The sequence below is a fragment of the Garra rufa genome, unplaced genomic scaffold, assembly GCF_049309525.1.
Source record: "Garra rufa unplaced genomic scaffold, GarRuf1.0 hap1_unplaced_005, whole genome shotgun sequence".
In the NCBI taxonomy this organism is placed as follows: domain Eukaryota; kingdom Metazoa; phylum Chordata; class Actinopteri; order Cypriniformes; family Cyprinidae; genus Garra; species Garra rufa.
In genome coordinates this window covers 477542-499802 of record NW_027394280.1, presented here as the reverse complement: position 1 = coordinate 499802, position 22261 = coordinate 477542, and the positions used below count along the sequence as shown (strand labels likewise).

The window sequence follows — 22261 nt, the reverse complement described above, 5'->3', positions numbered from 1 at the left end:
TAAGTTAAAAAAGAGAATAATACATTCACGAAGTTAATAACTTCGGAAAAGTACAGTTTAACTACTTAAGTACGGAATTATATTCTATATACAACATTTCTATGATATATTTCTGATTTTAGAGAGCAGTGCACCAATGGTAGGTGGCGACAATGCTCCTAAGGAATTGGTCGCCTTCAAACAAGAAGAAGAAGAAGAGGTGCACCAATAGGACTTTTATTTTGCTCTGGTGACGTGACGTCATAAAGCTGCGCGCTCCTCATCTGTTGTGATTCACCTACAGAAAGGTTTGTGGTTTTAAAGTTTTTAAACCAATGGATATTGTTGCATTAATTAAAGCGTTTTTAAAAGCTATGTAAAATAAATCATAACTATTAAATCTAACGTTGTAATGCTTTATTTACTGTTACTTAAGACGTTAGTAACAGCTAATGTGCATCTCATTTTTCTCTTCATATCGTGAATCAATCGTGTGATGATAAGAAGTGAGAGACTCAGAATCCGAATCATTTGAATCAAATCATTTGTGAAATGATTCAGTGATTCGATTCAGCGGCACGCGGACTACAAACTACAACAACAAACACAAACGAGTGAATCACAACCGAGAATGATTTCAGGAGAGTGTAATATATTAGATATGACATGCAAATCAAAAATAACCTACCTAAATATGAACCTTCTTGGTAATTTTTTATATTTTATACATTTTATAAAGAAGTCTATTAACTCTCTGACTGTCTTACTAATGCACTACTGAACTAGGATCTGATTGAGACGCACCCAGAGATTTAGTTTTCATTGATTTATTTTTATTTTTATTATTCTCATCTTAAACAGGACAAAGTGTACAAACACAGGAAAAACTCCTGGAGAATCAACAGAGATCCACGTGACACACTATTATAAAGATGGCGTTTATTAAAGAGGAGACTGAAGACATGAAGATTGAAGAAACTGAGGAACAAAGAAAGATGGCGTTTATTAAAGAGGAGACTGAAGACATGAAGATTGAAGAAACATTTAGAGTCAAACATGAAGATACTGAGGAACAAAGAAAGATGGCGTTTATTAAAGAGGAGAGTGAAGACATGAAGATTGAAGAAACATTTAGAGTCAAACATGAAGATACTGAGGAACAAACAGGTTGGTTTTCATTCTCAAAGCTGAATTCACTACAGAAATGTCACACGAGTGTAGAAATGTTAAGACATTTGACAGAAGTGTTGAGATCACATGACAAATACTAACGCTTCCTTCAATATCCTGCATTCACACTGACCATTGGTTTTCAATGCATTATGAGATCATGCATTTAAGTTGTAACAATAATATGGAATTAGCCTAAAAAAATTATATATTTTTCTGTAACATTAAACCCAATATCTGCTTCTAATATTAAAACCATTGATTTCTAATTATGGCTAATTATGCAAAAGTATCTTAGAAAATTATTTATGGGAAAGTTATTTGCACAAACCTTGAAATGTAAGTTATCACATTTAGCTACTGCATGCCGACTACATTTAGTCATTTAAAGTGTTTGATAAGCAAATAAAACAGCCAGTGGACACTAAAGCTACATCAAAATTACATCCATCAATTTAAAGTCCAACTTTCAAGTTGAAGATCACTGTGAATGAACGTGTAGATAAATAGTGTAGGAACCAGTTTTTCTTGAAAATATAATTCAAAATACGCTATTTAGGCTTCTGGAGTCGTTTTTGAGAGAGAATTTTACTTCCGCATCTGAAAAACTGGCAAAAGCGGTAGTGACGTCACGGCCGGTAGAGCGGTCAATGTAAACCATAGGAAAACAATGGATCGCAATGACTGTTCGGGCGCAGAGAACATTTAAAATGTTCATTTACACTCGTATGACGAACCACAGACACAAATATGAGCCGGTTATGTGGCCAAGAGAGCAGGGACATGCCAGGATTAAAGAGAACAGCGGTCAGAGACAAATCAAGTTGTAATGTGAGGAGAACAGGGCAGGTGTCTGTGAGAGATCAGTGTTAGCAGACGATATCTAATCGGGCAAAATTATAGCATTGGTCATCTAGAAGTATTGATTCTACTTACCTGTAACACAAACGAATAATCGTTGATGAAGCGTGTCATACTCGTTAATATCCAACGTTACGTGATATAGCGGGTTCTTATTACCGCGCACGCGAGAGGTAAACACCTTTTTGTTTTATTATATGCTTCTATGGGAAATGCCCCCAAACTTGATGTGCTGTCTCTGACTCTGCACTTTGAGGCTTGCTGTCTGAAATCAAAATAGATAGCTTATATGCATTTAAGGCAAAGGCATGAGTAAGTTTATGGTAGAGATAATTTATTACTCTGATCAAAATACTTGTACGTACAAATAAACAGTAAAATGTAATCTCAATTACAGGTTGACTATTTTTAGCTCACAAATACCTATAAAGTAAAACTTTTTTAATGCCATTGGTATAAGACAATTAATATTGACAGCATAAGTCAAGTTGTCTGCTGGTATTCATCAGGAAGCCCTTACCTGCATGTGTTGTGTCAGCTATTAAACAGGTTACAGAGGAAGGATTACTTTATAAAGGTTTTGAATGGCCCCATTTTGGTGACATTCAAAAAAAAATAATAATCACAATAACAAATTGTCTTAATGTATAAATGTTTTTATGAGGTTAACAACACATATATATATATCAAGCAGCTCTGCATTTATGGCTCATTCAATTCAGTTTAATTTGTGCAGCAATAAATCGTAAATATTATTTCATACTACTGTTAATACCCAACTTTAAACACACAACATTGCAACTGTTAATATATATACATGTAGATGTACCAAACATATACAACTGAAAGAAAAATATTTTCAGTGTGGTTATCAGTATCACACTAATGTGTTATTTTAGAGGTTGGTTAATAACAGCTGGCCTCCACTGCTTCAGATCTTCACACAGCCTCATGTCTTGCAATGTCTCCCAAAACCCTAAAAACACACATGACAAAAAAAAATCACAAATTAGCTGTGCGAACAATGTGACTAAGCTGTAGACTTGATTAATATAATATTAACAAACGGAGGATAACTGACCAGTAATGCCTTCTCATATGGTACCATTTTTACATGGTTCTTAAACTTACATTGCTAATGTCTAACGTTACAAGCTAGCTACATTGCTTTACCTCGACTTATACACATCTCGTTGTGTCTCATTATTTAAATAAATATATTCACGGATTTGGTCGTTTTGCGAAGTTATGAGAAGAAAAAACAAGACTTACGGTGCACATTTCACGTATTCGTCTGCATCTCTGACGGCTTCGGACGAACCAGGCTGACCGCGGAGCCGATGAAGCCGCTGTGTGCACTGAAGAAACTGCAACAGTTTTGACCCTCACTTGGTTCTTGCTTCGGCATCCCATATTGAACTGTATCATATCGCCGGGATGATAATCCTCCGGTGTAAAGTGAACGCGTTTTTCGAAGCAGATGCATTCACCCGCACAAACGCACCCAGATCCGGAAGATAGCGCCGTTCTTTTTATTGTAAGTAAACCCGTGGACATGATGTCCTGACAGGCTGGAGTTTGCACAGCCTCCATAAACACAATAATTTACCATGACAATGATCAATTGAAATTAAAAATAACGACTGAAAACACACTAACTCACCACTGCTCCTACTGAATAGCAACAGAGCTAGGCGAACGACTCCCTGTCGTGACGTCATATGACGCGGTCTAGAAAAAAAGCTGTTTTTGAGAGCGGTCCAGGAAATCGTCACTTTGTCTTCTAAATTTGTGCCCTTATGTCTTGTAAAATATTTTCAAATCCTGCATTAACGATTTGTATTGTATTTTCATACACGAATATATGTTTATCTCAAAAAATTTTTTAACTTGCAACATGCAACACGACTTTAATGTGATAAATACCACAGATACCGCATGCTTATTTATGTTAGAGCTAATGAAATTGAAATGAGAATATTGCTTGTAAATAAATAACTTGAACAACAAATTATTTTTTTTATTTTTTATTACATATAACTTTTTACTGTTTTCTACAAATGGATGATTGATTTAGCTGTCTAAAGGACAAGCGCATATCAAGTCTTAATGTCAAGCTCAGGGGGCTGTTTCTAAAAAGACACTCAGAAAAGCTGGAATTAAAGTCCAAAACATGATCTGAAATAATCTAACAAATCTATTGGGGTTAAAGTAGTACCATAAATGACCATTTCATTTATACAATCTCACTCATTTGACCCAGGTTCAGTGAGTCAAGATAATTTGATGTGCACGCTAGGCTTGCCACAATAGACGGTTACTGGTTTTAAGACGCAACACCGGTGACATCACTTTTCCACCCATTTTTTTTTAAGTATTCGTTTTTTTATTAAATATTTATTTGATTTGAATGGAAAATATTATTTTAAATAATTTACTTAAGACGAGAGCAAGCAATATAATTAACGCTTACATATAATAAAAAGCGTAAAAGTTAAGCATGTTTGGCCGAGCACGGGGCACTCCCCCTGCCCAGGGAGAGGGATGCTGAAAACAAGAGATGATGAAGGTAAGACTGCTTGGCTATTTAAAGGGATTCTCTTGTAGTGCTTGGATACGGAGTGTGATTGCTGATGGTGAATTGGCCGTGTTAATTATCTGTGCGAGGAGTCGAATTTACAGAAAGAGAATGGCGGACGATTTAGTGTCCAAAAGCACCTGTTTGGCAATATTTTGGGTTCAAAGTTTTTTTTTTTTTGTAGTTTCGTTGGCGTCCATTAAAACAATTGACGCCGAATTGCCAATTCCCGCAAAACTGAAAGTGAAAGTAGGCTATAATACGCACGCATTTAAAAGCTATTTAAAAGCAGAAAAAAGAGCAAACCCCCACCCCCACGGTCATACCGGTATTACCGGTGTTGTCACGTGCCGATTAACCGGTGGGGAAATTTCCTCATCGTCACAACCCTAGTGCACGCTTGTTCTTAAAGCAGTCCTTAATGTCGATTATAGATCGATTGATCCACCATGGCAAATATATTTGAACTGTTAAATACATTTGAGATGTTGTTTTCCTCAGGTATTCAGCTAAAATATGTGTTGTTGGACATTAACTGTGACATGTATTATTATTAACCGTATTGTAAGTGCATTATTATCTTGGAAGTAAATGTAAATCAAATGTAAGCTGACTGATACAGTCCTAATTATTAGCTCAAATGAGTAAATGTCTGTTCCTCTTCCCAGTTAAAATGTAGTCTGGTTTCTATTATTTCTATTTAAATTTAGTGTTTTAAAAACTAGAGATAGAAGATACAGCTGTTATAAAACCACAGGCTCAATCTGGTTAAAAAGTTTTAACCAGATTGAGCCTGTGTCTCTTTATTTTTTAGGAGTTATTATTGGTAAGATGAAACCATCTTCTTACTGTATGGACATTGTCCCTTCACACTTTTATTTCACACTAAATATTTAGAGAATTATAAATAGCAGTCTCACCTCAGGTGTTGCACCACAGAATTTGAAACATGCAATAGTGGAACCATTGATTAAAAAGGCAAATTTGGACCTGTATCAAAACTGCCATTTCTTCCCAAAGTGTTAGAGAAGGTTGTATTAATACAACTGCTGTCTTTTCTATATTTACATGGGGTTCAGGAAGGGCTCCAGTCATGTTTTAAATCCTTGTAAAAGTTTTTACTGACCTGTTATTAGCTACTGCCTTTGGTAATTATGCTTTCCTCTTGCTTTTAGATCTTACAGCGGCATTTGACACTGTAGACCACAATATCTTGGTTTCTCAATTAGAAAATTGCATTGGTTTTAAGGGTACTGCGTAGGAATGGTGTCCTCTTCAGCGTCATTCTCATGTGGAGTTCCTCAAGGTCCATTCTTGGGCCTGTTCTGTTCTCTATATATTTGCTTCCTGTAGGGTCCATCTGTAGGAAGTCTGGCATCTCGTTTCATTTTTATGTAGATGATTCTCAGCTTTATCTGCCTTTGAAAAGGAAAGATGCAAAGTCGAAAGGACCATTGTTGGACTGTTTTCAAGAAATTTAAGCCTGGTTGACTCTAAATCTTTTTTAAAGTTTAATGAAGAAAAGAAAAGTTGTGGTATTTGGATCTAGAGGTGCTTGTGACTCTTCTCAGTTGGATCTTGGTGTTTTAAGATTATATGTGAAGCCCAATGTTAAAAATGTGGGTGTTATTATGGAGTGAAAACTGGGTATACAGGTTAATTCAGTAATTAAAGCTAGTTGTTTTCAGTTGAGGAAATTATCCAAAGTGAAGTCTTTTCTATCTTTAAGTGACTTAGAAAAAGTTATACATATGTTTAGATATTAACCAGGCTTCTCTCACACATTTGCAGTTGTTACAGAATGCTGCTGCTGGTATGTTGACAGGAACACAAATGAGAACATATTACACCAATTCTGGCACCTCTCCATTGGTTTCCTGTTCATGTTATAATGGATTTTAATCGATTTTGGTTTTATTGTTTAAATCACTAAATGGACTAGCATATTCTGACTTAATACAGCTATACACTCCAACAAGAGCATTTAGATCCACTGAGCATTTACTTTTGTTTCTTCCTCACATGAGGTTACAAACCGGGGGACCTAGTCTTAAAACTCATTTTTACTCGTTGGCTTTTAACAAAGTATGAGAGTTAAGTTTTTATGATTGTGTTGGACTCTTGTCTGTTTTACAGTGGTGTAAAAAAGTGTTGGCCCCCTTCCTGATTATCAATTTTTTAAAGTTTGTTACACTTTAATATTTCAGGTCATCAAACAAATTTAAATATTAATCAAAGATAACACAAGATGCAGTTTATTATATCGCAAATATTGCGATTGCGATGCGATTTTCGATTTTTGCGTTCAATACATAAAAAGTCAAGTGCATAAAACAAAAATTATGAATAATATATGTTGTTACTTTTACGACACAGAGGGTTAAAAAAACTAGAGGTCGACCGATTTTGGTTTTTACCGATACCGATAGCTAGGTTGGACCACACTGGCCGATACCGATTAATTAACCGATAGTTTTGAAAATGGATACTGAAAGGAAACTAAAATAGTGCTCTACTAGTTTTTAAAAAAGTACAAAACCATACTTTGTAAATTAATAAAAATATTAATATGAATTATATATTGATCATTAAAGTTATTTTATAGTTCATTAATGTTAAGAAAATAAATCTTTACATTTTAACAATATGTAAAATAGCAATTTCTATGCTTTTTGTTTACATTTATAATCTCTGTATGTCAGTACTGCCATCTTAAAATTAAGGTTCAATTTAATTAGATTTTATATTAAATTTAATTCGTGCAGAATTCACTTTATTTTTTTATATATAAGCAGGCTACTTTTTAAAACAATAGACAGTAACATATGACAGTGGCTGCTTTAACAGGCTTCAATGAATGCACAGATCTATTTCGATATATCAGATGTTTTGTCCTGCTCTTTAAACTAGTTTCATATAAAAGTATTAGAAAATGCAAGTGCATTTAACCGCATCTGCAATTGAGCTTTTTAGGATGAACAAACACAAAGAGAAAGTGAAAGTCTGTCAGTGCGTGAGTTTTGTGCATCTAATAGTACTAGTACTGCATTACAACCGGCAGAAATGAAGGCATATCTAAAGTAAAACACTGCGGGTGGATGCACACACTGTCAAACAATCCGCACATGTCTCATAGTGCAAACTCTGTGCAATGAAGCCCGCCGCGTCTCTAGCAAGCACACGTGCCATATGCGGGAAAAAACACAAGCTCGTTGAAAAGAGGATTGCGATGCATCGGAGAATCCATTTTTCACTCACCCTTAATAAAACTGTGCAAAAGTGCAGCGCTTCGTTGTGCGGACAACTGGCAGCGCAGGTATCACACACACACAGGATGCGTCGCGTTTAGTTCAAGGGGAAGTCTAAAGGGGAAGTTTATTTAATCACCAAACCGGCAAATGTTTACTTAAAGAATTATCAAAAAAGCGGCAAAGATTAGTTTAAAGAGATCAAACGAAACGAGAAAGGGTGATATATATTGTTGTAGCCATTTAAGAATTTTTTTCTGTTTGACATTGTTTAAATATTATTTGTTTATTACGAAAGAAGTTTTTCCTTGTCTCTCTATAAATTTGTTGCATTTTATTCCCTATAGGAGACAAAAATGGTACAGAAACATTAAGATCAGTCTGTGTATAGATATATGTAGATCCGAGACTCTGTCATTAAATTTCCTAGATTTTTTTTTTTTATTATTAATTGTATAATGGCCAGCCTAATCTCTGTAGGGTACTGTAACGTTCCCAGTTACTTTGCACTGGTCAAGCTACGAGAATTTAAAAGGGGGGAATCATCTTCTTTGCAAATATCAAACTGGTCTTATGTGAAAGAGTTAAATTGCCAAATAAATACATTCAAACACAACATTGATGTATCTTTCTGCATGTTTTCAATCAATACATTGGTCAGACACAACTCTTCAAATAGTGCAAAACACCTACATTCAAATACAATTACACAAATTTACCGTGCATATAAGTACATGTGTGAGAAGAATGGATATGGTCTACAGAGTCCAAAACAGGTTGAGATCATAGACAGTCCTTGAAGCGAAAGTAACCAATCCTATCTGTATATGAGAAAATGACAAGCTGATGTCCTAAACTTGAATGTCCAGTCTGCACCAAGGACCCTCAGATATATGCCAAATAATTGGCTTCAGCAGTACAATTGTCCATCGGTGGTAGTCACAGTATTTGAGCAACTTTATTAATTAACCATCCTCTACAAGAGAGAACACAGAATAACTAATTAAACTCAATTAAGAAAAAACACAGTAAGAACAAACAGAACCTATCACTTACTCTACTACTTCCTGTTTTAGCTAGTACAGATTGAGCTACACGTTTCCCTCTAGTGGCAAGTATGAACATGTCAAACAGAAGACTCTGACAAAACCTGTGACAGACAGTGACTGTTACAGTACTGGCTGAGAAGGATCAGGTTTGGACACCCTGGTATAGGCTCTAGAATACATGCTTTACATATCTACATGTTTTGATGTTAATTGTTTTGTGCCACTAAACTGGGGTTAACTTTTATTCCTTTTTTTCCACCTTAGACCTAACAGTGCTGAAAGAGGAGAGAGAAGATCTGAATGAATCTGAAGAGAAAGATCAGGTTTTTTGTTCCTTACAGACTGAAAAGACTTCTAAACAAAAAAGAGCTCAAACTACAGGAACTAGGAGTTATTTTTCTTGTGTTCAGTGTGGAAAAAATTTCACTCAAAAAGGAAGCCTTAAAACGCATATGAGTATTCACACTGGAGAGAAGCCGTACACTTGCCAACAGTGTGGAAAGAGTTTCATCCTAAAAGGACACCTTAACAGACACATGATGATTCACATTGGAGAGAAGCCTCTTACCTGCCAACAGTGTGGAAAGAGTTTCATTCTAAAAGGATGCCTTAACAGACACATAAGACTTCACACTGGAGAGAAGCCTTACACATCCAAACAGTGTGAAAAGAGTTTCACTCTAAGTGGAAACCTTGAAGTTCACCAGAAAATTCACACCATGGAGAGCCCTTTTACCTGCCAACAGTGTGGAAAGATTTTCACTTCAAAAGGATGCCTTAACAGACACATGATAATTCACACTGGAGAGAAGCCTTACACATGCTCTCAATGTGGAAAGAGTTTCGCTCAAAGTGGAAACCTTAAAGTCCACCAGAAAACTCACACCATGGAGAGCCCTTTTACCTGCCAGTGGTGTGAAAAAAGTTTCAATGAAAAAGGAAGCCTTAACAGACACATGATGATTCACACTGGAGAGAAGCCTTACTCATGCAAACTGTGTGGAAAGAGTTTCAATGAAAAAGGAGCCCTTAAAAGGCACATGTTTGTTCATACTGGAGAGAAGCCTCACACATGCAAACAGTGTGGGAAAAGTTTTAGTCTAAAAGGAAGCCTTGAAAGGCACATGAAAATTCATAATAGAGAGAAGCCCAACAGATCCCCTTAGTGTAGAGTGAATTTAAAACAAAATGTATAGAATGGAACTTTCTCATTCAAATGTAAAGCATTATGTTTTGTCCATAGTACACTTTAAGCTCAGTCCAACACAATACAGCTTGTTGACACGGTAATGCATAAAAGAGTAAGGAATAATATGGATGTGTTTGCTCTGTTTACAATGTAAAAACTTCACATTTGTATCATGAATTGAAAAGAGATCTCACAGAAGGTGCAGATTTTGGTTGAAGCACATTAAAGGACATTGTTAGCATTTTTAACATCACCGTTTCGGGTTACAACTACAACCCTTGTTCCCTGAGAAAGGGAAGGAGAGACGAGGACATACAGAGGAAGGCTCCTCCCTCCGTCGTCTCCACCTTGGACTCTGTTAATCATTTTCCTCCTGGATGTCCATTCTCCTCCTCCTGTTGTTCCATCAGTGCAAGAATGCGCCTTCCAGAAGGGGGATGATATGCCAGGAATATGGACCTATTTTTGTTTCTGTGTGCCCTTTTTTGGTTGCGTTCCTTTCCTTTAGTCCAGTTAGTCATTCTGTGCACCCGTGTTCCCCAGTTACCCCATATATTAAAATCAAAGTCTGTGCATTCTGTCTCTGTTGGGTCTCTATCGTAAAATACGTCTGTCTTCCCTATTTCCTTGTGTGGCTTACCCTGTGTCTTTGAACTTTAATAAACTCTGTTCCTTTGATCTACGTTTCTGTCGTTCCTCCCAGCACAGTATCGTGACATCAGTGTGTTCAAGTATTGGAGCAATTTTATTAATCACTGTCACACCCCCTGTCAGTAGTGATAATGGACTACCGCCTGTCATGAAATGATTGATGGCTTTGACCTTTTGACCTTTCCTCTCCCCCACACCCCTTTCCCACGGTGCCCACCCACGTAGAGCATGACCTTGTGTTTGATCTTGACCTTGTGAACTCTACTGACCTTGTTTTGCTGGATTGAGCAGGTGCGATGTCAACGGATGATAGGTTTATGGGTTGTTGAGAGAATTTACGAGACGCTTACCAGGTGCGGGATTAACTTCTGACAGGTTTATGGTTGTTGCAGCAAATTTACGATACACTTACCAGGTGCGGGATTAACTTCTGAGGGTTTTATGGGTTGTTGCGTGACCATCCGGTGTTTGATGTCATCCGGTTAGAGAATTATAGCCTGTTTGCGTGACCATCCGGTGTTGTTCATCATTAGGGTGAAGGAAATACAGTAGCTGCGCGTGACCGTCCGGTGTCGGGGGAGGAATGAAGCTTTGAAGAATGTTTCGGCGATTTTACGGTCTAGCCCCACATCCGTGTTGTATCGCAGGGTGTCAGGTTGCGTTCAGCAAAGATAAATAGGGCTTCCCCATCATATCTGCGGATCATCTGAGCTTTGAAATACATAGACATGGACGCGATACACTCACCTAAAACTCCTGAGAGGGAATGGGACAAAGAGGCGATGGAAGACCTGACTAGGGCCCCGAGAAAACCGTACAACAACAACAATTATAAAATGAGTACCAATTATAAAGTATAAATATATATATTTAAAATAATAAAATGATGATAAAAATAATAGTAATAATACTACAAATGAAATTCCTATCATTTAATCATTAAATCCCTCACCTTTTTACAGTCTAGGGTGAAAAATAAAAGTCTGCGTGCGTGAGGCTCTCATAGGCTCTCCTCAGCATTGCTCTCATTGCAGATCTCCCCGTGCGTGCTTCATGAGCTCGCGTTACACAACAGACCATTTGAACTTCTTATATGTAAAAGTGACCATACATGTATTGGCTGTATATAAAATACAGCTCTATTTGAGCTGGTCGTCTGTGTCTCACACCCATTCATGTCATTTTTGCAGAGGATCCAAATTACTTCTCACAGTAGCTACATCTGTTTGAAGAAATCTGTGGATCGGATTACTGTGTGAAAGAGAGGGTTTGCAAACATTTTAAAAGTAAACACTTTTTTTTCATAGTTACTTTTAATAAACATAATGCAACTTATTCCTCTTGGCTTGCGCTTATATTTTAGCTGAACCATAATTTATTTCACATCAAACACAAAGTTTCTTATTTTATCCATAACCGCACGATGAAATATATCAACAAAGTCTTTAATGTTTTAAAAATATAAATGATAACACTTGGGCCCAACAGTATAGCTTAATCATGTACAAAAACACACATCCAGTCCTCCAAGTCGTATTCTCTTCTATATAAAAGAAATGAATATAAACGATGTGATCACACGTGATATAAAACAAAGAAAAACATTTACACTAGTTTTTAGGTAGCGGTAAGTATTGTGATGGGGACCCAGCAACGGCAAAATAAGTACAGGGAAAAATGTCTTTAAACAGACCAAACCATAAGGATTATGCCTGGACATGTCAGCGGGCCTGGACATGTCAATTTGAAACTGTATAAATCCCTTAACCCACCCAATCACAGTAAACTTTCTCCATTTCTGTATTTTTTTAATAAATATTATTTACTATATTTTTATAAAGCTTTTGTACTGTACAAAGTGAACACCTACCCATCACACAAAAAGTTCAACACACTTCCATTTGTAATTAAATATTGTAAGTCATTTAAATTATTATAGTAGGACTCAAGACATTTCATCATAAATCACATTTATGTTGTTATATCAATGTAATGTCCAAATCAGTAAACAAATGTGTGATATAAACATTTCAACCTAAAAAGTGATTCAAGCAAAAGACAAAATAAAAACATGAAAATTATTCTCACAAAAATGTTTGCTTTCTCAAAACACAAACATGTACGATCACGGTTGCGTGCGTATAATTGTAGCGCAATTTGTGCTGAATAAAGTATAATCATAAACATAAATATGTTTTAAGGTGCTGGAAACACACAAATGTCAGGGTAGGACAAAACATCAGTAGAGTTACCAAAGCCCCTCAGACCCCAGAGGGGTAATACATATATAATTATACAAGGCATCAAAGTAACAAACATGTCACTATAGCAAAACAAATCATACATCTTAAACATGTATTCAACATTTAAGTTTATTGAACACATAGCTCACTTTTTTAAAGATGATCTTCATGTTTATAAAAATAACCTTTACAATACTTTTAGACAATCATAAATATAAAACATAGTAACAAACGTTACTAGAGCAAAACAAATCATTATACAACGTTCATTTTATATTTTTAAGTTTATTGAAGTTATAAAACATCAAAGTAACAAACATGTAACTAAAGCTAAACAAATAATTCATTGTACATCTCAAACAAGTTTTCAACATTTAAGTTTATTGAAATTATAAAACATTTGATTCACTTATTTTAAGACGATCTCCATGTTTATTAAAATTAACATTCACAATATTTTCAGGTGATCATAAATATAAAACATTGAAACAAACATGTTACTACAGCTAAACAAATCATTCACCGTACATCTTAAACATCTTAAACAGGTATTCATCATTTTATTTAGGTTTTTGAACTTATAAAACACATCGTGCACTTCTTTTAAAGATGACAAAAAACATCTCCATGGCTTTTATAAAATTTATAAAAATCATAAAAATGGCTTACATTATGTTCTTCGAACACTGAAATCCATTCTGTGAATGTAATATTTGCAAAAATGTTTCAGTTGGAATATAAATAAAACTCTTTGGTCCTCCCAGGGATAAACTCCAATGTGAAACTGATGCTCCAGGCCCCTCAAACAGACTGATAAGTGATGGTGATGAGTAAACCAGATGTTCTCCTTGAAAAGGAGTTTCCCTACACATAATGTCCGGTGGTTCTTGCTTAAATTTCAACTATAGAATATTTTGTATTAGATTTATTTCACACCATTCGCTTTAGATTCCTAAAGTTTCTTATTTTAATCATAACCATCAATGTCTATTCCCCTCACACACACTCCTTTTTGAGTTGTATCTTTTAGAAAATGTAATGGTTATTTTCAAAACAGGATCGTCACTTCCTGTTTGTCCTAGCGTGTACCTTGAGTTGAAGCTCCGTCGAGTCAAATTACAATTTTCTATTTTTAAACCTAAAAACAATTCTATACACCATCATTTTTGTTTTTCATAACATGTGAATATACCCGTCGTGTGGTACAACAAAAACAATTGGAACGCCTTGTTATCACTGGTTTTTATTTTTGTTTTCCCGAGTCTGCTACTAAGCTAGCTTATAACCGTTTAGCTTTGCCAGCATGGTCGCGGCTAATCTTGCATACATTTGTTTATTCTCTATTCACAAACACTTTAACTGCTTACTCACTGTTACTTGCTTTAATGGCGAATTTGTGTCTACCTTTGAGTGCAGGTGAAGACACGTTCGAGCTGCACTCGGTTCTGATGGAGCTGGAGGCAGTGGAGAAGCAGATCCAGGAGCTTCAGGCGAGACAGATTGAGCTGCGAATCCGAAAGGATTTACTCAAATCTGTCCGGGTAAGTGTACAGCTCGATCCTAACACTCCCATAACCTCTACTCCGTGTGATTCTCTGCCCAGATCCGCCGCACCCAGGACGCGATCCTCCCAGATGTCGTTCACTCCGGCGTCGGGACACCACGGACCCTGGGTGCAGCAGCAGAGGAAAGTGCGAGCCAGACCCCGAGCCAGGACCTCTCCCCCTCCGCCGCCCCCGGTCTTCGAGATCTCCACCCGGAACCGCTTCGCTCCCCTCCGCGAGACGGAACGCGACGCTGTGATCGTCGGAGACTCCATCGTCCGGTACGTTCGTGCTAACTTAGCTAACGGTAAAGTGCACACTCGTTGTCTCTAGGGCTGTGCGATTAATTGAAATCGTATCGAAATCGCGATGTGAACATGCACGATTTCTAAATCGCCTTACAGCGCGATTTTTTGCACGCACTCGACTGATACTTTTCCCGCTGCATGCTATTTGAACCGATCACAACACAGCGTGCCTAAACAGAGAGCAAGAACATGCCAACGTTCATGCTTGAAACCAGAAATGGTCATGCTGGTTTTCTTAGCAGAAAGCAGCTAGACTCTGCCAGTGTTCTAATTGTTTTTATGTGGGACACTGTGGTCTGGGTTGTTGTTTTATCAAACACACGCACGCACATACGCACACACATACTTACTTTTTGCCATAGGTCTGTTCTAAAGACATTTTGTTCTACCTTTACTAGGCAGGGCTCGAAATTGTGAACGTTTTGGTCGCATATGCTCCCAAAATTTAATCTGCGTGACATGAAATTATATTTGGGACCATTCGTGCGAGAAACTGTTGTTGTCCGACTTGGTTTCATTTCTTTACAAAACTTTCGCTACCATAACTACTGCACAGACTGCTGTGAGCTGATACAGTGACAGGTTCGCCATTCTCTCTTTCGATTGTGAAAAATAAAAGGTCTCAACAAACCGCTTTTGAAGAAATATAATATATTTCGTGCTATAGCGTACATTCTGTCAGATACAATTCTGGCGCCTCCGTGTCCATATACGTTACTGTACAACACGGCATTCATCCACATCAGATGATAACTCAGCAGCAGAGTTCCACTCACACAGGGGCGTAATTTTCACTGGGGACATGCTTTTCAAAATCCTGTTTGTGTCTTCTCATATTTCAAATGGTTTTGTTATAATAATCTCTTTTATTGTAGAATGCACGCTCAGCGCCTTTGAGAGTCTCGCAAGATCGTTAAAACGAAACCAAAACTAAGGCGCGGACGCGCATTTAAAAGCAATTTTAATATCCCGCGTTCACAGAGTGACTCCTCAATGCGCGCAAATTAGGCTACATAAAATATCTAGGTAGTTATTAGTATGTGGGCTATAAAAATATATTGTGCAGTTGTCTATAGTTCTATATCATGCTTGAAAAATTCGGTCTCTATTTGCACTTTGAATATTGAAAGAGTAGCCTACTTTGATCATGTGCTTGTAAAACATCTGCAGTCAGAATCAGCCATTAAGAATCAAGATCAGTGCATTACTAAAAAGAAATTGGGTGCGCCTAAATTTTTTTTGGTGCTCCTAACTTTTTTCACCTGCTAGATGATTTTTTTTCCCGCCTTCTGTTTTAGAGACATGTTACAGTTCTTTGATAAAGATCTAATTGTTTTTCTTAAAAAAAAGTTTTAGATTCACACTGTAAAACATGTCTGTGTCAAAATCGTGATTAAAATCGAAATCGCAATACTGTTCAAGAAAATCGTGATAGGTTTCTTTTGTCCATATCGCACAGCCCTAGTTGTCTCCCAGATGCTCGCATTCTTGATGTCTCTTCACAGATACCTGCCATCCTGAAGGACGATGTGAGCGTCGGTGCGATCGTCCTGCATGCTGGGGTGAACGACGTCAAAGTGCGGCAGACGGAGGTCCTGAAGAGGGATTTCGCGAGCCTGATCGAGACGGTATGCAGCACAGCGCCCGCGACGAGAATCATCGTGTCAGGACCGCTTCCCACGTATCGACGTGGACACGAAAGGTTCAGTAGACATTTTGCTCTAAATGAATGGTTGTTGTCATGGTGTAAGAACACAAACTGCTCTTTGTTAATAATTGGAATCTTTTCTGGGAGCACCCTAGGCTTTACCGCGCTGATGGCCTGCACCCCAGCAGAGTCGGAGCAGAACTCCTGTCGGACAACATCTCCAGGACGCTGCGCTCCATTTGACTAGTAAGCAATTCTTCAAATAGTTGCGTTGATGGCTTTTTTTATGCACATTTAAACGATAGTATAGGTGCTGTCCAACCTATAAAGACTGTGTCTGTTCCTCGAATAGTGAGGTCAAAACAAAAATTTAATGCAGGATCTAGAACAAATCTAATCTTGATTAGACCAAAAAAATGCACAATAAATGAACAAAATCAATTTTTAAAGCTTGGGCTCCTAAACATTAGACCACTCGCACCCAAAGCACTTATTGTAAATGAAATAACCACAGATAACAGTTTTGATGTACTCTGCTTGACTGAAACTTGGCTAAAACCAAACGATTATATTGGTCTTAATGAGTCTACTCCACCAAACTACTGTTATAAGCATGAACCCCGTCAGATTGGTCGTGGCGGTGGTGTAGCAACAATTTATAGTGACATTTTCAATGTTACTCAGAAAACAGGTTACAGGTTTAATTCATTTGAAGTACTCCTACTTAATGTTACTCTGTCGGATATGCAAAATAAATCTCTCCGATCTCTTGCTCTGGCTACTGTGTATAGACCTCCAGGGCCGTATACAGATTTCCTAAAAGAATTTGTAGATTTCCTGTCTGACCTATTGGTTAATTTTGATAAAGCATTAGTTGTTGGAGATTTTAACATCAATGTTGATAATACAAATGATGCGTTAGGACTTGCGTTTACTGACCTGTTAAACTCTTTTGGAGTCAAACAAAACGTCACTGGGCCCACTCATCGTTTTAATCATACACTAGATCTAATTATATCGCACAGACTTGATCTTACTGATATAGATATCGTACCTCAAAGCGACAATGTTACTGATCATTTCCTCGTATCGTGCATGCTGCGTATCACTGATGTTAACTATATGGCTCCGCGTTATCGTCTGGGCAGAACTATTGTTCTTGCTACCAAAGATAGATTCAAAAATAACCTGCCTGATTTATCTCAACTGCTCCGTGCACCCATAAATAAACATGAACTAGACAAAATGATTAGTAACATAGGCACTATCTTCTCTAACACATTAGAAGCTGTTGCCCCAATCAAGCTAAAAAAGGTTATAGAAAAACGTACTGCGCCGTGGTACAACAGTAATACCCATTCTCTCAAAAAAGAAACTCGTAATCTTGAGCGTAAATGGAGAAAAACTAACTTAGAAGTTTTTAAAATTGCATGGAAAAACAGTATGTCCAGCTATAGACGGGCTTTAAAAGCTGCTAAAGCCGAGTATATCCACCAACTCATAGAAAAAAACCAAAACAATCCAAGGTTTTTATTTAGCACAGTGGCTAGATTAACAAATAACCAAACACCTCCTGACCTGAATATTCCTGCACAGTTTAATAGTAATGTCTTTATGAATTTCTTTACTGATAAAATAGACAACATTAGAAATACAATAACTAATATAGATAATACAGCAACTGATACTTCAACATTAGTCATTACACCCAAAGAAAAACTTCAGTGCTTTACAACTATAGAAAAGAAAGATTTAAATAAATTTATCATCACATCTAAACCAACAACATGCCTATTAGATCCTGTACCCACTAAATTACTAAAAGAGTTGTTACCTGTTGCAGAAGTACCGCTTCTTAATATTGTTAACTCATCGTTATCTTTAGGTCATGTCCCAAAACCATTCAAACTAGCGGTTATTAACCCTCTTATTAAGAAACCACAGCTAGACCCTAGTGAACTGGCAAATTACAGACCCATTTCTAATCTTCCATTTATGTCTAAAATTCTAGAAAAAGTTGTGTCTGCTCAATTGTGCTCCTTCTTGCAAAATAATAATATATTTGAAGAATTTCAGTCAGGTTTCAGGCCCCATCATAGCACAGGAACTGCACTTGTAAAAATCACAAACGACTTGCTACTTGCGTCAGATCAAGGCTGCGTCTCATTGCTAGTTTTACTTGATCTTAGTGCTGCGTTCGACACTATAGATCATGAAATACTCATAGATCAATTACAAAACTAAACAGGTATTCAAGGGCAGGCTTTAGGATGGTTCAGATCATACCTGTCCGATCGCTACCACTTTGTTTATTTAAACGGGGAGTCATCGCAGCTAACACCAGTAAAGTATGGAGTGCCACAAGGATCTGTCCTAGGTCCCCTACTATTTTCAATTTACATGTTACCCCTCGGTAATATTATTAGGAAATATGGGATTAGTTTCCATTGTTATGCTGATGATACTCAACTATATATTTCAACAAGACCAGATGAAACCTCTAACTTAGCAAAGTTAACAGAGTGTGTTAAAAATGTGAAAGACTGGATGACCAATAATTTTCTACTGTTGAATTCAGATAAGACTGAGATATTACTTATTGGACCAAAAAACAGTACACAAAATCTCTTAAACTGCAACCTGCAACTAGATGGATGTACTGTTATTTCCTCTACAGTCAAAAATCTGGGTGTTATATTAGACAGCAACCTGTCTTTTGAAAATCATATTTCCTATGTTACAAAAACAGCATTCTTTCATCTTAGAAACATTGCTAAGCTACGGAACATGTTACCTGTTTCTGATGCAGAAAAGTTAGTTCATGCATTCATGACGTCTAGACTGGACTATTGTAATGCACTACTAGGTGGTTGTCCTGCTTCTTCAATAAATAAGCTACAGGTAGTCCAAAATGCAGCTGCTAGAGTCCTTACCAGGTCAAGAAAATATGATCATATTAACCCAATTTTACGGTCTCTGCACTGGCTACCTATAAGGTTCCGTATCACTTACAAAATCTTACTTCTTACCTATAAGGCCCTTAATGGTTTAGCTCCTGCATACCTAACTAGTCTCCTACTACGCTACAATCCCTCACGCTCCCTAAGGTCGCAAAACTCTGGACTTTTGGTAGTACCTAGGATAGCAAAGTCCACTAAAGGAGGGAGAGCCTTTTCTCATCTGGCTCCCAAACTCTGGAATAGCCTTCCTGATAACGTTCGGGGTTCAGACACACTTTCTATGTTTAAATCTAGATTAAAGACTCATCTCTTTAGCCAAGCATTCACATAATGTATCTCATAACGTTGTAATTTCAGTTACATCTGATCAAATGCACATTAATATTCTTCAGCTTGGGCTAAACCATCATTTTTGTTTGGTCGGAAGTTGGAACAGCAGCTACGCTAATTATTTCTTGGTTTCTCTGTCTCTGCCACGGGATTTCCATCCCGTGGTAACTAGGGTTTACACAAGATTCAGCCCGGATTCAGAAGAAGAGATGATGCCAACCCCTCAGAGGACCGCAGATGATGCCAGCCTTGAAACAACATACAGCACTACATAATTTTCCTACAAGTTGATTACAGCACATAACCATTGCAATTAGTGTTCATCATCTGTTTGATTACACAGTTACTGATTTAATATTTATATCATACGTACATCGACTCAACATACAGTATTCACCACTAATAAGCTACTAAATATATTGTAGTTGCCTAAAACTTTTGTACAGCTGCTCTGCAACAATTTGTATTGTAAAAAGCGCTATACAAATAAACTTGAATTGAATTGAATTGAATATCTACATGTTTTGATATTAAATGTTTTGTGCCATTAAACTGGGGTTAACTTTTATTTCTTTGTTTTTCCACTTTAGACCTAACAGCGCTGAAAGAGGAGAGAGAAGATCTAAATGAAACTGAAGAGAATGTTCAGTTTGAGAATCTTCATGATTTTGTATCTGGAGAAAAATCTTTTTGTTCTTTAGAGTCTGAAAAAACTTCTAAACAAAAAAGAACTCAAACTACAGGAACTATGAGTTATTTTTCTTGCGTTCAGTATGAAAACAGTTTCTCTCAAAAAGGAAGAATTCACACTGGAGAGAAGCCTTACACCTGCCAACAGTGTGGAAAGAGTTTCACTCTAAAAGGACACCTTAACAGACACATGAAAGTTCACACTGGAGAGAAGCCTTACAGATGCAAACAGTGTGGAAAGAGTTTTGCTGAAGGTGGAAACCTTAAAATCCACCAGAAAATCCACACAATGGAGAACCCTTCTACATGCCAACAGTGTGGAAAGAGTTTTAATCAAAAAGAAAGCCTTAACAGACACATGAGAGTCCACACAGGAGAGAAGCCTTACTCATGCAAACTGTGTGGAAAAAGTTTCAGTGAAAAAGGAACCCTTAACAAGCACATGAGAGTTCATACTGGAGAGAAGCCTTACACATGCTCTCAGTGTGGAAACTGTTTTAGTCTAAAAGGAAGCCTTGACAGGCACATGAAAATTCATAATAGAGAGTAGCCTAACAGATCCCCTTAGTGTAGAAAGAGTTTCAAACAAAATGTATATAATGGAACATTCTATTTCACATCTTAAAGCATTATGTTTTGTCCATAGTACACTTTAAGCAAAGTCAACACAATATAGCTAGTTGACACTGTAATGCATAAAAGAGCAAGTAATAATTAGGAATATGGACAATGCGTTTGCTCTGTCTACAATGTAAGAACTTCACATTTGTATATCATGAATTGAAAAGAGATCTCACAGGAAGTGCAGTTTTTTGGTTGAAACACAATAAAGGACATTGTTAGCATTTTTAACATAACTGTTTCGGGTTACAACTACAACCCTTGTTCCCTGAGAAAGAGAAGGAGACACAAGGACTAGGGGTGGCACGGTACATGAAAAACAACCGAACCGTTCGGTTCGCTTGTCTCGGTTCGGTGCGTGTGTGCACCGCACGGTTCAACGGTTCAACGCATGCGCAATGTAGCCTCGTGAGTGTCCTTTTTGCGCGAAATAAGAGGTGTGTGTAGACATACACACAGTAAAAGTGGAGTGCTGCAGGTTACGTCACGTGTAGAAATGGCAAGTGGGAGAGATAAGGAAGGCTGCCCGGAGTTGGAAGATGCGCTAGGTATGATACGCTGTTCATCCAACTTGGCTGTGCTTTCAATTTTATTAAAGGAAAGGATGAAGCTGATTGGTTGGTTCATGTCACATGGTCTGCGGTGAGCTTGCGGAATTTTGAAAAGTTGAGATGTTTTTATCTCGATGCGGCACGTACGCGCCTGAAAAAACGAGCATACCACGCGACGCGTCAACATTTGAAATAACAAACTTGAGTGCGCAAAAGATGCTTCATGTGAACGGCCCCTTAGCCAGGTCAGGTGTGTGGGAACATTTTGGATTTCATCTTTATTTGTCAGTTCATCTGAGAAGACATCACGCCAGTGTGTTGGTAGACATGCAAGTTACAGTTTTTCTCAATTGCTTAAACACATTTCTTGAAATTATGCCTCTTATTTGCGAAACTCTAAACACAAATCCACAACTCCTAACTCATTTCCCCAAACTTCCTATATTGAGGTCAAAATTAAGCTCTCTACTCAAAACAATTCAATCTTGCTGAAAAACCAAACTTTGCTTTCAGACATGACACACAAATCCTCAAAAACAAACACACTACAACACAGTTTTACACACTGATGAGATAAATTTAAAACAATACTACAAAAACAATACAAATAAAAAACTTTTCACATGATGAACACAACAAAT

General features: G+C 37.3%; 1 protein-coding gene and 1 pseudogene across 1 annotated transcript; one reads left to right on the top strand and one right to left on the bottom strand.

Annotated features, from left to right (window-relative positions):
• Positions 1-22261, bottom strand: part of LOC141312754 (uncharacterized) — a 249274-nt pseudogene that overhangs the window by 8798 nt on the left and 218215 nt on the right.
• Positions 850-22230, top strand: LOC141312768 (uncharacterized). The gene is made up of 3 exons (XM_073832634.1): positions 850-1146; positions 9150-10012; positions 20558-22230. The coding sequence occupies exons 1-3, from the start codon at positions 912-914 to the stop codon at positions 20996-20998; spliced, it is 1539 nt and encodes a 512-aa protein (XP_073688735.1). The 5' UTR covers positions 850-911; the 3' UTR covers positions 20999-22230.